Here is a 17,843-nt window from a genome sequence, read left to right on the forward strand (position 1 = left end):
AATCAGTAAGGAATTTTTTCATCTGGCTTTTGAAAGTGCGGACAAGGCGCTCGACCTCCCCATTCGATTGGGGATGGAAGGGCGGTGCTGTAACATGATGAATCCCTTGTCCAGTACAAAAATCACGGAAGGCCTGCGAAGAGAACTGAGGGCCGTTGTCCGTGACAATCGTGGATGGAAGACCTTCTAGCGCAAAGATTTTGGACAAAGCCAGCGTCGTCGCCGCAGTGGTGGGCAACGGACATTGAACAACAAACGGGAACTTCGAGAAGGCGTCAATCAACAGTAGCCAATAAGTGCCGAGGAAGGGGCCGGCAAATTCAGCGTGCACCCGTTCCCATGGTTGCGCCGGATCAGGCCACGGAGAGGGCATTGTACGGGGTGCAGCCCATTGTTGAGCACACTGACCACACGCAGCAACCATGTGGGTGATGTCCGAATCGATACCGGGCCAATAAACATGCCTGTGGGCCAGGGACTTAGTCCGAGAAATCCCCCAATGGCCTTCATGCAATAGTTTGAGAACATCTTTGCGAAGAGAAGCTGGCAACACAACCCGTGAAGATGCGCCATCCGTGGCCAGAAGAACAACACCCTCCCGAACAGACAGATGAAGGCGCAAGGCATGGTAGTTGCGAAGGGGATCCAATGCCCGGCCCTTTGTCCTGTCTGGCCAACCCCGTTGAACAAAACCGATCACCTGACGCAGGACCAGGTCCCGCGCAGTAGCCGACATGACCTGTGAACCTGTAAACGGAAAACCCTCGACCGCATGACGTTCTTCCTCATCAATGTGAAAACATAGTAGTTCATCTCGATCGAAAACCAGGTCGAGGCCCATTGGCAAACACGACAACGCGTCAGCGTTGGCGTGCTGGGCTGTGGGGCGATAGTGAATCTCATAGTGAAAACGAGACAAGTATAAGGCCCAACGTTGCAGGCGGTGAGCTGCCTTATCCGGAAGCGACGCCGAGGGGCTGAACAGAGAGACCAGCGGATTGTGGTCGGTGATGAGGTGAAACTTAGAACCATACAAAAAAATGCTGAACTTTTTTGGAGCATAAATGATAGCGAGCGCCTCCTTTTCGATTTGAGAGTAACGCCATTGGGCATCGTTGAGGGTCTTGGAAGCATAGGCGATGGGTCGTTCTGACCCATCCTCATACCGATGGGCGAGAACAGCCCCGAGGCCATACTGTGACGCGTCAGTCACCAGATCCAAGTGCTGACCCGGACAGAATGTGGCAAGACAAGGCGCCGACTGCAAATGAGCCTTCAGGCGGACAAAAGCCTGCTCACACTCGTCGGACCAACAGAAAGGAACGTTTTTGCATAACAGCTGATGCAGAGGATGAGCCACCGCCGCCGCGGATGGAATGAATTTGTGATAATAAGCAATCTTGCCTAGAAACACTTGAAGTTCTTTGACCGTAGACGGCCGGGGTAGAGCGGTAATGGCCAAACGTGCTGACGTAGAGGACGTATACCCTCACGGGACAAGTGGAAACCAAGATACACAATAGAGGGTTGGAAGAACTGTGACTTGTCCAGATTGCACTTCAACCCAGCCGAATGCAGAACCCGAAATAATGAACGCAAATTGCGAAGGTGCTCCTCAGTGGAGGCCCCCGTGACAATAAGTCAAGTTTGGAAATGAACTGGCCCCCAGCGAGCTTGGTAAATAACTCCTCAGGACGGGGAAGAGGATAAGTGTCAATGAGACTCTGAGCATTGACAGTGGCTTTAAAATCGCCACACAATCGCAGACTCCCGTTTGGTTTAGAAACCACCACGATTGGCGATGCCCATTCGCTGGAGGTAACAGGAAGGAGAATCCCTGAAGCTGTTAACCTGTCTCTCTCAGCCTTGACAGGGTGCACGCAACGCCATCGGAATAGGGCGTGCCCGGAAAAACTTAGGGCGAGCTGTAGGTTTAAGAGTAATGTGGGCTTCAAAATCCTTGCCACGACCCAGACCAGCAGAGAACACGGACGAGAATTCAGAACACAATCCATCCAGCTGTTGATACGGAATATCCTCAGATATGAGGTGCACATCATCATCAATGGAGAACCCAAACAACTGGAAAGCATCATAACCGAACAGATTTTCAGTACCCGCATGATCCACCACATAAAACGTGAGGGGCCGAACAACAGACTTGCAGGCAGTGGCAGTGTTTATTATAAGTTCTCAGATTGTGCGTAACTGGAGACAAGGGAGGGGAGCCCAACTCTAAATACGTGCGAGAATTAATGAGAGTTACTGCAGAGCCAGTGTCCACTTGCATGCAAATGTCTTTATCCAGAACACGAACAGTAACAAACAACTTATTTGCTTGAGAAAGCACACAGTTAACATCCATGTCCGATGCCTCGTCCTCGTCGACAGGAACTTTAGGGGACTGACACACAGAAGCAATGTGGCCTTTTTTCCTACATGAATTACACGTGGCCCAACGTTTTGGACACGCGGCCCTGTCATGCTGTACGAAACAACATGGACAAGAAGGAAGTGCGGAACGAGCCTGTTTCTGTGGCTCTATAAATGCGAGAGTACCAGCAGCCTCAGTGGCAGTAGCCGCAGATGGAGACGAAACGTCAGGTGGAAATTTTATACATTGACCATGGCCTCTCAGCCCGGAAGTTTTAACTTAAGACAACACCGGCCGTGAAAGCCTACATTGTACGATCAACGATCTTTCATCAGTTACACTGCCAGAAGCAGAGTTCATTTTGTTTGCAGATGACACAAGTGTTGCAATAAATAGTATGTCGAGTGTAGTTCTAGAAAGATCTGCTAATGATATTTTCATGGATGTTAATAAATGGTTTAAAGCCAACTCACTGACATTAAACTTCGAAAAGACTCACTCACTATATGCAATTCAGAACCTGTAAGAGGTTTCCATCCAGCATATGCATAAAGTATGAAGAAGAGCAGATAGAAGAGGTTGACAGTCTTAAATTCCTGATAATAAATTCAGTTGGGAGGAGCACACCACAGAACTGCAGAAACGCCTTAACAAATCTGTATTTGTAATTCGAGTGTTAACAGACATAGGCGACATAAAAATGAAAAATTTTCATACTTTGCCTGCTTTCATTCCATAATGTCATATGGTATAATATTTTGGGGTAACTCTTTAAGTCAAACAAAAGTTTTCAGAGTCCAAAAGTGTGTAATACATATTATTTGTGGAGTAAATTCATGGATGTCCTGTAGAAACCTCTTCAAAAAACTGGGTATACTAACTACTGCCTCTCAGTATATTTACTCCTTAATGAAATTTGTTCTAAATAATATGTCTCTTTTTTCCAACAAACAGCTCAGTTCATACATGCAATAGCAGGAACAAAAATTATCTGCACAAGGACTTAAAAGCACTTACTTTAGTTCAAAAACAGGTCCACTACTCAGGAACACTCACCTTCAATAATTTGCCAGCAAACATAAAAAATTTAGTTACAAGTAAAGATCAGTTTAAAAAGAGCCTGAAAGACTTACTAGTGGCCATCTCCTTCTACTCCATTGACGAATTTTTTATAGAAACAAATTATGTATTGTATATACTCATACTATTAGTAAAAAAAAGAAAAAAAAAGAAAAGAAATTGACATGTTCCACATCCACGAGGATCTCCTCAGCATGAATCTGTGGAACGAAAAACTAATCTAATCTATGATAGCAGAAATGAACTGTAATTATGAATGGAGGAGAATAAGAGTGATGAAAAGATTTTGACGTAATGCAATAATAAGTAAAAAACAAAGGAAATGAAGTGAAGTAAAGAAAATTAAAAGAAATAACAGAGGAGAGGAGGATATCATAAAAAAAAGAATGTGAGTGGTCTGGTGTGTGCTGTTTTTTCCTGTGTGTAATAAACTCTCTTTAGATTCCAAATACTGTCATGAAGAGATGTTTTACAGAACTGCACAGTTATACCACTTTTACATAGGAATGTGTGCCTGTCTTAGTGACAATAATTTCAGCTGCATGCACATGTCAAAAACATAAAATCTTGTATTAATAGGGAGTGATACATTGTAGAAACCTGTTAAATGCAATGTGTTAAAAAATTAAACAAGTTAAGAACAAATGCTTACTCACCTTCGAGTTCTTAATATGCTTCTTCACCTACCATGAGTCACCTAAATGTTGAATGAATGACAACATTATTGTAACAAGTGTCAGTGCACCCATGTGAAAATTCTTGATGTGTTGCAAAAACTTCTGTGTCTTTGAAAATTATTGCAAGCTCTTCTTTGTGGATGGAGGCTTCCATGCACTTGCCACTGTTTTGTTATCATTTTACAAGCATATCTCCACAATGGTGCATTTCTGACTTATGATTATCAGACAGATTTTGCTGGATTCAACATCCCCTACCATAATTTTAACTTACTGTCTGATTCCTTTCTGCACCCAGCATGTATTTTGCATCATTGTTGTTTTTTTCATGTGAACTTTAGTGGCTGAGGGGATTGTTTTGGGCTCTTGGTCAATAAGTGATATTACATATTAATATTGCAGTTTAATCCAGCTGGGCAAACTAAGCCACAATTTCCTAAGTATACCTAATCATACACCATAAGAAGCCAATAAACAAAATAATTGCTGCATTATACAGAAATCAAAAGGAAAAGAACAAGAAGCAAATGAAAATGAAAGAAATATAGTAATTGATGTGAAGAAAAGCTGGAAGTGGAGGCAAGATGGCAATGATAAACGGAATAAGTCAAGAAAAATATAGTATGAGGAGGAAAATGTTACACTGATCAGCCAGAACATTGTAACCACCGATCTACTATTGATATAAACCCATCCAGGTGATAGCAGCATCACATGGTGAGGAATGACTGCTAGTAAGAGGCACACACAGTGGATGTAATGTCAGTGAGCATGCTGTCTTTTTGTAGAATGGGCAAGGCGCCCGATCTATCTGACTTTGATCAATGGCAGACTGTGATGGCCCAGAGGCTCGGCATGAGCATTTCAGAAACTGCATGACCTGTCAGTTGTTCAAGGAGTGCAGTGGTGAGTGTCTTCAACATGTGGCAAAACGAAGGTGAAACCACGTCCAGACATCATGGGATAGGTTGGCCAACCCTCATTACAGATGTCAGACTTCATAGGTGGGGCAGATTGGTAAGACAGGAGAGTCGGTGAACTGTGGTGGAACTAACATCAGACATTAAATTGGGCACAGTACAAGTGTGTCTCAACACGTAGCACACAGAACAGAACAGCCACAACCCACAACCCATGCATGTGGCAATGTTAACACCATGACACTGGCAACTACGACTGAAATGGGAATGTGGTAATCAGCACTGGACATTGGCAGAGCATTGCATCGTCTGATGAATGCCGACACCTTCTTCTTCATGCCGATGGGAGGGCACAAACCCATTGTCTTCCAGGGGAACAGGTCCTTGACACCTGTACTGCGGGACGGATACAAGCTGGTGGCAGCTCCATTATGCTCTGGGGAATATTCAGGTGGGCATCCATGGGTCCAGTGGAGCTCATGAAAGGCAGCATGACAGCAAAGGAGTGTCATACATTGGTTGCATACCACATACATCCCTTTGTGACGATCATGTTTCCTGATGGCAGTGATATTGTTCAACAAGATAATGTGCCATGACGAGGCCAGCAGTGTGATGGACTGATTCAAAGAACACAGTGGTGAATTCCAATTGATGTGCTGGATCCCCAGTTCACCAGATCTGAACTTGATTGAACACATCTGGGGTGTGATTGAATGTGGTGTCAGAGCTCGTCACTCTCCTCCCCAGAATTTATTGGAATTAGGTGACTTGTGTGTACAGAAGTGATGCCAACTCCCTCTAGCAACCTACTAAGATCTCATTGCTTTCATGTCACAGCATGTCACCACTGTTGCTGTGAGAAAAGTGGACATACCGCCTATTAGATAGGTGCTCATAATGTTCTGGCTGAGCATTTCTTCTTCATTCACTTTTCACTCATTCAGATTTGCACCTTGTTACTTCTTTTACATTTTAAATCTTGGGTCTTATGTATAACTTATTGTACGCCTCCATAGCTCAGTAGTCATTTCTGGGCGCTATGCAGAAGAACTACCGTATTTACTCGAATCCAAAAATCCGCCTGCAGCTTAGAATCGAGTGCAAAGCAAGCGGAAGTTCTTAAAAATGTCGGTGGGTGCTGCCACAACTTAGTTCTGCCGTCGAATATATGTAGCGCTACACAGGCATGCTTTGTAGGCACAAAGATAAATACTGGCGCCAAAACCTCTGCGTCAGTAAATAAATTAAAAAAAAAAAAAGGTGGAAGACGAGCTTTTTTTCTCCGCGCCAAGTTTCGACCACTGCATTTTCATACATTATCCAATGAAGTAAATACAAATTCAGGTGGGCATCCACGGGTCCAGTGGAGCATCTTCGAATGTAGCAGCATTTCAATGTACTACGAAAACCCGACTGGCAAGAATGTTTGTCAATATGGCCAACTCTACGTTCTGAATTTTTTCCTATCTGTGAGAAGAGATGGTTGCTAATAGGAACTTTTATAAATTGTGAATCACATGCAGTATTCTCGTCACCATAAGAATAATACGAATATAAACATTTTGCCATGTATTGTTTCGTGTTTGCTGCTATCTCATTTGAATCCTGTCTGCGTAATAAACCACAAAACTAGAGTGAGACAACAGCAAACGCGGAAGAATATACATACCATGTCTTGTTTATATTCGTATTATTCTTATGCTAAACAGTGATACAGTCAGAAATGAAGCGAGGCAATTGACTAGATTTTTAAATCTACGATGACTCTAATTTCTGTGCAGAATGTAATGTACTAAAGAGGCGCCTGCAAAGATTTTCAAACGGAGAAAAATTTTCGCTAAACTCTCGTTCAGAACATCTTCTATCATACGCAGTCTATTATTTGGTTCTTATTGATCATTATCAAAGAAAGCAGCAGTGTAAGTAACAACAAGTAGCAGTCTCTTGCCATTGTTTCGCTAATGAGACGATTCCTCTCTCTCTCTCTCTCTCTCTCTCTCTCTCTCTCTCTCTCTCTCTCTCTCTCTCTTTTTAAAAGCGGCGGTAGCGCGCACAAAAGCAAGCCATGCCGCGATCGGCGACAGGCCGTAAACACACAGTATCAGAGTACGACAAACAATGCATGACACAGTACAGTTATGCATTTTCAGCGTAGAGTGACGTAAACACCTATAACAAAGAAAACTGCGCTTATCAGATCAAAGAAAAATAAGCAATCAATTCAAACCAGATGAAGCACGTGAAAAAGGAAGGGTACCCGTATAAATACGGACGGAGCGCCTGACGCATAGCAATGGCTACCTGGTATAGCTTAACTGTTAAGCTTACGACTCGAACCAAACTACTGTAGCTGTATCGTCATTCATTCGACCTAAATTGTCTCTTATTACAGCGGACCAACTTTGTTTCGATTTGGAGATGCGGCCTAAAACTTTTCTCTCCCCTTGAATTTCGAGTCTCAAATTTCAGGTGCGGCTTAGATTCGGGAAATTTTTTTTCCTTGATTTCGAGTCTCATTTTTCAGGTGCGGCTTAGATTCGAGTGCGGCTTAGACTCGAGTAAATACGGTAGGTTTGATTTCCAATTCTGCTAGGGATTTTTCCTTGTTGGGAGGGCTGTAATGGGGTACAATCAGCCTTTTGGTGCCAGTTGAGGAGCTACTTGAGTTCAAGAAATCCAACAGCCATTGCGAGAGCGACTTGTTGACACCCCCCCCCCCCCCCCCTATACCTCATCAAATGATGTCATTGGCAAAGATGACATGGTGGTCAGTTGGTCCCATCACGGCAGGAATGTGGAGCTTTGGTTTTTGTATAAAAATTATTGATTGCTCTGAGTAATCTCCATCGAGTTTGTTGTGATACAGCACTTTGTTTCTAGAACGTTGCTGTAGGTGTTTTGTGCAATAAGAAAATGTTAAAAATCTTTTGGAACATTGTTCCACGAAACAGTGATCTGAATTTAAAAGTTATTTAGCAAACACAGTCATGATCGCTTATAACACTAGTGTTCTCAAGGCCAGTACCGACAGGCCTGCTCCATGCCAAGGAATATAAGTCTGATGCTGATCCCTGTAGTAGATCAAAACTGGTCATCAACAAATAAAAAGTAAGAAACTGTTTACTACCAAGAAAAAGCTTTTGGCATTGAGGGAAGTAAAACAGGCTATGAAAAGGATTTAATTCATGATCTAAGAAACCATACAGTTTTTACACATGACTCTCTCATTCTCTTCATTAGATAGTAGAAAGAATAAACTAAGACTTATCATAAAAAATGAATTTGTTGTTAAGGAGTCATTTACTTTCCAACTAACTAGTTCTTTACAAGAGCTAGACATTTTTATATTGTTATTAGGACCACAACCACAATGCCAGTTTCAGGTTTTTATTTGGCAGTCTGGAATAGCAATGTCTTCCATACACAGTGCATCTTCAGATGTATCCTCATTAGTAGTAATTTCCCAGAGAAGCAGCTCCTACATTTTCCCAGACTGTCCAATAAAAACCTGTTATTTACTAATTATTTATATCATTATGACTGTAATGAAGGCACTTTCATACTGACAGTGGAATGTTTACGGTGTGTTGTGTAATTTTGATTGTGTGTAAATAAAGGAGGAGGAACAATCTTATGCAGACAGATGAAAAGGAAGGAGGAGGCCATAGTGAATAAGTTTTAGGTGGATAAGTAGGATAAAGGGAGTGAGCAGAGGTAGTCCATACAGAAAGAGGACGGGGGAAAACGTAATCACTATGATGCACTGCATTCCTTCAATGGACTATGCAAGGCTGCTTACTCAGTTACACTAATCTGGAAGCAAGAGACAACTTTCATTCTATAAAAGTGTGTGTTTTTTTAACCTGAAGTCCTGTTTGAGATCTGCCAACCCTTCAGTGATATGCAATGTGTATTTGAAAAGTAAAGGCCATTTATCCATAAAAAATATTTGTTACAATTTTTGTAGACATGTACTTCACTTTTCCATCTAACTACTGTTCACTTTTAAGCCATCTTGTAATGGTGCACTAACTTCTTCAGCCCCTCTCCAGTGAAATACTTTGCCTGGGAAGTAACCAGTCTGGAGTTCCATGTTATCATTAAATCGTTGTCCACCAAGCCATTGCTTCAAGTGCAAGAGGTAATATCGGTAGTCATTGGGTGCAAGACTAGGACTGTAGGGTGTAGTGCTGGTGTTTTGTTTGGTGAGCATTTCAGCACATGTCAGCTGTAATTGTTGGTCCACGTTTCACAAAATCAAACAAAAGAATCTCCTTTTTACTCCAGTAAACTGCAGCTATCATTTTTTTACTTCAGAAGGAGATTCTGTAATTTTTTGAGTTTGATTAAATTGGATACCATCAATGCACTGACTGTTGTTTTGATTCTATGTTGGTGCTGGATATCCACACATGATCAGCCATGACAATGTTAGAAAACAAATATCTCCATCTTGTCAACAATGACCCAACAACATTCATTGCTTAACGTTCTTTGTGTTGTTTGGTAAGCATTTTAATTAGCCACCTTGCAAATAATTTATGATAGCTTAGATTTTACTAGGTAATCATGTAAATAGTGGTGTGGCCAACATGTGGAAATATATCTGTCCGAGCACCAGTCATCAACTGCTCATAACATTGTAGTTCAGGGTCCATTTATTAGCATTCTGCTCTGTATCATGCACGTATCTGTGGCAACTTTCTGAGTCTCTACACTATTTTGTTCACTCATCACTGTAGATCCATAAACAAGGCACAACTTCTGATGAATTTGAGCAGCTGTAGACCCTTGTTTCATACATAAATTGAATTACAGCATGCACCATGCAGCTGGCAGGAGCTGGGATTTTCAGAGTCACTGTTGCTCACTTTCAGCCGTAGTCAGACTACTGCCAAATCAAAACAATGACTTCTGTTGCTTTACAGTCAATCAATAGGTGACAATGTATTCATGCAGCTTTGTTCTAAGCTGCCAGTGTTTAAATGTAAGTAAACCACTCATACTCTTCCAGCATGCCTCACATTTCCATGTTGATTTTGCCATTATTACAACAAATTGGCCGCAGTTCCCCCACCTCCATCATAATAGTTTTTAGAGAGAGAAATGAATACTTTTCAATCTTTCAGTTGTCCTCCCTACATGTACCATCCACATTATTTATTTATTTATTTAGATTGTAGAGTTCCTGAATTACCTTTATTCTCAAAACTAATAAAGAAAGACTGCTTCATCTCACATGATTATGTCACCACGATTGAAGTATTTGTGTGTCTTAGTGCTAACATTTGTAGCTTTTATGTATTTCTTGCAGATGAAATTCAAAGAACAATGATATTTTGGGTTTATGTTAAAGCTAGTTAAATAAGATTTCTGATGTGTCAAATATGTAATAAATGTGAGGGATGTTTGTTACTCCATTTCTGTACCTGCTTGGTGTGGCCAGACTTCTCACAGGAGACACAGAAGGTACCTCAGCAGGTGATCCGCAGTTCAAGCTGTCCTTCATCACAGACAGCTCTGCTAGATGTCCGGGATAATAAGGGGCCATACCTTGCTGTTCCAGGTACACCTAAAATTGTTCAGCTCCAGCAAACCAATAGAAGTTGTTGATCCTGAAGCTGTTTTGCTGAACACCACTAATTAGCAGTATCAGTTACCTGTTGAGTCTTCCTGTAATCTCAGTCAGTTCTTCTCTTGTAGCTTAATTGTGTGTGTTTATTGCTAGAATGTAGATGACTATGAATGAAACAGTCTTAGATGGTGGGGAGTATGGAGTGGTTTTTTCTATTCTTAGGGCACAGAAATCAAGACTTTTCAAAAATTTGATTTAGTTATGACCAAGTTTTTAAAATTATGTAGATAAACAAGTGGATTCTTTCAAAGATACCTTGTAGTTTTGCTCATTAATTTGAGCCTCGTTTTCTGTGACAGTATTCACTATCACAAAAGTACAGGCTTCTCTGAATTGTATATTTAGAAAACACTGCAGTACACTGCAGTTAATTGTTATACTTGAACTCTGTGCTCTTTCACCCAATATACACATTCTTTCACAATGCTCTATGGTAGAATCTTGGAATACTTAAAAATATGCGGCTCTGCTTTTGAGCGCATCTGTGATTCTTCTCATTTGACTGTCAATGCTGGAAGTGGAATTTTACTTATGTTGAAAGATGTTAACAAAATTTAGAGAACAGATTAGTTTCACTACATCTCTTCTTTAGTAGTATGTTTCAGAGTTGTGAGTGAAAAGTACTGTAGAATCTCACATGAATGTTATTAATTCCTCAGCATTTCTGCATTACTAATACCTACAACATATTTTGCATTCTACTTATGGCCTGATTGTGTTAGTGATGATAAACTGTACCATAAAAACAGATGCTCAAGATGTGGAAAGCAGCTCACTTTTAATTTATACATATGTTTTTAAATTTAAGCTATTGTGATATGTAAAATAAATACTTCTCATACTGCCATGTAATTTTGTAGTGGAGGAAACTGAATTAATGGTGACCCTGGACCTACAATCACTTAGTGTATTATTTTTTAATGTTAGATGTGTATTTGAAATGAATTTTAGACCCTTGCTATTCAGCATATTCACTAGATGTATCATTTCCCTTAGCTGACATCATGCCCCACCAAGTGGTTGGATTCACTACCTGGTTTGCTATGTGCCAATTAGCACAAGGTTTGACTTTACTGCATTTATCCAGTTACAAAATGTCTTAAGCTGTTGATTCAACATAGTATTGCTCAGCCCATTTTTGATTGTATGACCCCTTCCTTTTGCACTCTCCCCAACTCTTCCACTTGTATGTTATTAGAAGTATTTTTTATTGATCTGCTGTAACAGTGCTCATCTTTACCTTCGCAGAATATCTTTATTAAAGACTGTGGTTCAACATTTTTATTACTCGTGGATATTTTCTGTTTCATAAATTTTGTAGCCTGACATACTAAATGTTGTAAAAATCCATTTTCATTCACCCCTCCCCATTTTACTCTCTGGTGCTAGATTATTTTCCCTCTCTTCACCAGAAACCTTTAACAAACATGTTTAGTTTTATATGTATAAAAATACTTTCAAAATCTATAGCAGCATCTTTGTTGTGGAAAATGTACATGGAATTGTCACAAATGCAGTATTACATGTTCCAAATTTCTTCCTCTATTTTTTTCAGTCTTTGTTTATATAATTTTCACAAAACCATACCAATAAAACAAAATAACTTTCTGTCTTTTGCTTCAGCTGTTCTAACTATTAGTATGTAAGTTGCATGCAACTCTGGAGTCTTACAGCTGTAGTCTTATGCTCGTTTATGCTGTATGTACTGCTGTTCACTCTTCTTACAGTAGCTCTTTTATCATAATTGTACCTACATCTGAGATTCAAAAATTGTATACTGCATTGCATTTGACTTGTGGAGGATACCATAATCTCTGTATGTAGCAGTAGACTACAGATAATGAGTGCATATGCGTGTTGAGTGCCTGAAATCTGAGGTGAAGTGATGTATCTCTGCAGTGGAGGAGCAGCCAACAGGGTCTCAGCCAGCCAACACCACCATCAACAGTAACAAGTTGGACTTTGGCCGATTTCTTTCTGTCCCTGGAGCTGGTAACCTATCGCTTTTCTCTCACCCAATAGTACCCTTGCCTGTCTGCTTGGCCTGCTAGACTAGTTTACTTTTATCTTTTTTCCCATTCCATTGTGTAACTACTTCATTTATTCTGTTTGTTATGGCTTCAACTCTGAGAGATAATTTTAAGGACTGGGCTTATTTTTACTGCCCATGAAATTAAACAGGATAATGCTAAACATTTATTTTTTTACAAGCAGTGTACAGTTGGTAGCAGAGAAATCTCTCTTGACCATGACTTGCGCTAATGTTGACACTTCTTCATAACAGAAGAAATAACCTTCTGTGCACTGTCAGTTGTACCAAGTAAAGGAATATGAGCTCCGTAACATGTTGAATGATATTTTCTGCTACAGCTTCTGTCATGGTACATTTTACTGTGATTACCAAAACTGAAAAATTCTCTCATTTTTATCCCATACTAACTAAACAATCAAGTTAAAATTGTTAACCACCCATCAAATGCAAATATATATTCAGAATAACTCTTGGTTAAAAGCTTGACAAATTTGTGCTGATTTTAATGTCTGTTATCCTTTCATTAATGTCGTCAATATCATGGAGACATATCAGACACTGCAAAGGAATATTACGTTATTTTCTATCTGATAATTTCAATGTATAAACAACATGCTTCCAAAACAGATGTATATGGAATTACAGTATAGCACCCTTTTCTGAGATGACGAAGCTTTTTGATAGAAAACTTACTTCCAGTTGTTCTTTATTTTTTTGAAGCTTTTTGTGGTGTGTAGTTGGTGTTTGCTTTGCATTAAATAAGAGCATGTTTTTTAATAAGCATACATTGTCGTTTATTGTAATGTTTCAGTATCACATTAAATTTGTCAAAACTTAACTTAGATTGTTTGTAAATATTACACTGAACAAATATAATAGTCTTTGGTTACATTATCTTGCTGATCTCAGAATTTTTTTCTAAATGCATGTGTGTTTTGAGTGATGCAGACTAATTGGACATGATGTTGACTGTTGGGTATTCAACAACTAATTTTGTCATATTCATTGAGACACATTTCTATTTTTTTAGGTCAATAAAACTGTAAATATATTATTTAGTTGTTGACATTTGAACACCAAAATTTGCAAAACAAATAGCTATGACTTATCAGTTATATAGTATTACTATTAAGCTGTATGTAAGAAAAATGTCAGACTGGAATAGTGGTAGATAATACAACAATATAAATTCTCTCATCAGAGATTTGACGGCAATTGTAACTTATTGCAGTATTTATGTATTCACTTGCAAACTATACCTCATCTTCTGTAATAAATGGTGCCTTCATAATATCATCGCATTTTTTTTCTAACTAGGCACTTTTCAGCTTATTGTAGTACCTTTTATTTTTTTATTATTTTAATTTCCTGCAGCAAACAAATGTTTCTTGCCATATTAAATGCTGCCCACCTAACTGTCATGTGAAAATAATCAGCAGTCATAGCCTAAACTGAATGCATAGTCTTGTTACACAAAATTTGTTTTAAGTAGAAGTTAGTGCAAGGATCATAGTCATCTTCAGAAATCACCTGATGAAAACAGTTTATTGGTGTGTTTTTGAATGCATTTATTTCTGGGTAAATCTGCTGCCTTCATTCCATTTATAAATTTAAGTGTGAGGATAGATCACAAGAAACTATGACAGCAACAGTGACTACTACATAATAGGTATGAAACAAAAAATGGGGCTGTAGATAAAGAGATGTTGAATGAAATGCATTTGGTTGTCAAGAGGGCAGTGTTTGATTTCTTCAGTGACTTCATTAGCAGAATATTATTGAAAGATCCCTCACAAAACCTAAAGAAATTCTGGTCATATGAGAATGCTATTAGTGGTATTGAAGTTAGTGTCCAGACACTCATAGATGAGACAGGAACTGAAATTGTGGGTAGCAAAGCAAAAGCAGAAAAGCCTAACTTTATTTTCAAATGATTCTTTATAGTGGAAAACCAAGGAGAATTGCCTCAGTTGAATTCTTTCACCACAGTAAAGATCAGTGAAATAGATACCTGTAGCATCAAGAAGTAAGTGAAGTTATTAAAATTAAACAAAGCTCCAGGGCCCGATGGAATCCCTACCATATTCTATTCTGAATTTGTGGTTGAGTTAGTGCCTCTTTTAACCATAATATACCCAAGTTCACTCAAAAAAACTGTGCCGTGTAGTTGGACAAGAGCACAGGTCACACCCATTTATAAGAATGGCAGCAGTAGTGATCCACAAAGGTACCATCCAGTATCCTTGACACCATTTGTTTTAGAATCTCACAACATATTCTAAGTTCAAATATAATTACGTATCTTGAACAGAAAGACCTCCTCCATGCCAACCAGTGTGGATTTTGAAAACATCAGTCATGTGAAACCCTACATGTACTTTTCACACATGACCTCCTCAAAGCCGAGGATCAAGGGCATTGGGTACAAGCACTGTTTTTGACTTGTGAAAGGCATTTGACTCAGTACCACACATTTGCTTAATATTTAAAGTATGGCCATGTGGGGTGTCAAGTGAGGTTTGTGACTGGCTTGAGGATTTCTTGGTGGGTGAGGCATAGCACGTTACCTTTGATGGAGTCATTGACTGATGAAGTAGTAACTTCAGTAGTGCCACAGGGCAGTGTGTTGGGACCCTTGATGTTCACATTGTATATTAGTGACCTGTGGACACTACTAATAGTAACCTAAGACTTTTTAAAGATGATGCAGTTATCTATAATGATTTACTCTCTGAAAAAATCTGACAAGGTTTCAAAGTGTTTAAAATTTGGCATCTTGTTTTAATATTCAGAAATATAAAATCTGCACTTCACAAATCAAAAAACATAGTATACTATGACTGTCTAGTATCCTATGACTGTCATAGAATGTAGGGAAATGTGATCAGTCTATGAAGGAGTTAGCATGCAAAATACATGCAACTCCTCGTAGACTGTTGCTGAAGTGTGTGGGACCTGTACCAAATAAGACTAACAGAGGATGTGAGAACATGAGTGGTGACTGGTTTGTTTGACCAATGGGAAAACATCATGGATGTGCTGAACCATATAAGACTAACAGGAGATATTTGGCCATATACGACTATGGGCAACAAGAATGTATCAGGTTTGTTTGATCCCTGGGACGATGGTACAAAGATGTTTAATTGAAATGGCTGATCTGTGACATGAAATGCAAACTATCTCAAGGAAACCTTACAAAGTTTCGAGAAGCAGCTAAACATATACTACATTCCACTTTGTTATCACCCCCATATGGACTGTGAAGACGAGAGTAGACCTACAGCACACACAGAGATTTTTAAGGAATCTTTCTTCCTGTGGTCCATACATGAATGGAATGGGGAAAAAGCCCTAATGATTGGTGTGATTGAAAGTACCCTCTGCCATGCACTTGACAGTAGTCTGCAGAGTGTAGATGCAGTTGTAGAATGGATGTGTTGGTGCCCTACTGCAAAAACTTATGTAAGGAAAGGACTACTTTACTGTAATTGGATCAAACAATTAATTAAAACAACTCTCTATTATAAGAGCTGAGTTAGTTCTGTTTGATGGAGAGTCATTATATCAAAAATGTAATTTAAATGTGGGTAAATCTTATAATGGTTGGAATACTTAACAAAGAAAGTAGATTTTTACCTTCATCTAATTATATCTAAAAGAATTTACCAAATAAGAATTTGAACTTCTGGCCTAGTTGCTAAGGTATCTTTGAATCATATAGTTTAATGCAACCCAAATTATGTTTTCTGTAGCTTAACTCCTCTGGTTTTATGAATTTTGTAATATTACTTTAATTTTATATTTGCATGTAGCCAATTTTCAGTTGTTATAAGCTTACTTGCAGTGCTTACTGTGCAATTTTTTTATACCCTCAGACTTCAAGAAGAATATAATAATTCCAATCCCAAACAAAGCAGGAGGTGACAGATGTGAAAATTACCGAACAATCAGTTTAATAAGCCACAGCTGCATAATACTAACACGAATTCTTTACAGACAAATGGAAAAACTAGTAGAAGCCGACCTCGGGGAAGATCAGTTTGGATTCCGTAGAAATACTGGAACACGTGAGGCAATACTGACCTTACGACTTATCTTAGAAGAAAGATTAAGGAAAGGCAAACCTACGTTTCTAGCATTTGTGGACTTAGAGAAAGCTTTTGACAATGTTGACTGGAATACTCTCTTTCAAATTCTAAAGGTGGCAGGGGTAAAATACAGGCAGCGAAAGGCTATTTACAATTTGTACAGAAACCAGATGGCAGTTATAAGAGTCGAGGGGCATGAAAGGGAAGCAGTGGTTGGGAAAGGAGTGAGACAGGGTTGTAGCCTCTCCCCGATGTTATTCAATCTGTATATTGAGCAAGCAGTAAAGGAAACAAAAGAAAAATTCGGCGTAGGTATTAAAATCCATGGAGAAGAAATAAAAACTTTGAGGTCTGCCGATGACATTGTAATTCTGTCAGAGACAGCAAAGGACTTGGAAGAGCAGTTGAACGGAATGGAGGATATTAGATGAACATCAACAAAGGCAAAACGAGGATAATGGAATGTAGTCGAATTAAGTCGGGTGATGTTGAGGGTATTAGATTAGGAAATGAGACACTTAGAGTAGTAAAGGAGTTTTGCTATTTGGGGAGCAAAATAACTGATGATGGTTGAAGTAGAGAGGATATAAAATGTAGACTGGCAATGGCAAGGAAAGCGTTTCTGAAGAAGAGAAATTTGTTAACATCGAGTATAGATTTAAGTGTCAGGAAGTCATTTCTGAAAGTATTTGTATGGAGTGTAGCCATGTATGGAAGTGAAACATTGACGGTAAATAGTTTAGACAAGAAGAGAATAGAATCTTTCGAAATGTGGTGCTACAGAAGAATGCTGAAGATTAGATAGGTAGATCACATAACTAATGAGGAGGTATTGAATAGGATTGGGGAGAAGAGAAGTTTGTGCCACAACTTGACCAGAAGAAGGGATCGGTTGGTAGGACATGTTCTGAGGCATCAAGGGATCACCAATCTAGTATTGGAGGGCAGCTTGGAGAGTAAAAATCGTACGGGGAGACCAAGAGATGAATACACTAAGCAGATTCAGAAGGATGTAGGTTGCAGTAGGTACT

General features: G+C 39.4%; 1 protein-coding gene across 9 annotated transcripts in view; it reads left to right on the top strand.

Moving 5' to 3' along the window:
• LOC124777617 (sodium bicarbonate cotransporter 3) overlaps positions 1-17,843 on the top strand; it is a 960,712-nt gene that overhangs the window by 751,192 nt on the left and 191,677 nt on the right. For 6 of the 9 annotated variants that reach the window (XR_007015757.1, XM_047253082.1, XM_047253080.1 and 3 more), the window contains 2 exons: positions 10,501-10,620; positions 12,589-12,681. The exons of 1 other annotated variant lie outside the window; for it this stretch is intronic. Coding sequence is in view for 7 of the 8 variants with exons in the window: in XM_047253082.1 (XP_047109038.1) it covers positions 10,501-10,620; positions 12,589-12,681 (213 nt within the window). In the remaining variant the exon portion in view is untranslated. The remainder of the gene's footprint in view (positions 1-10,500; positions 10,621-12,588; positions 12,682-17,843) is intronic. 2 more of the 9 variants (XM_047253083.1, XM_047253084.1) reach the window with 2 other exon arrangements.

The sequence above is a fragment of the Schistocerca piceifrons genome, chromosome 2 (assembly GCF_021461385.2).
Source record: "Schistocerca piceifrons isolate TAMUIC-IGC-003096 chromosome 2, iqSchPice1.1, whole genome shotgun sequence".
Lineage (NCBI taxonomy): Eukaryota > Metazoa > Arthropoda > Insecta > Orthoptera > Acrididae > Schistocerca > Schistocerca piceifrons.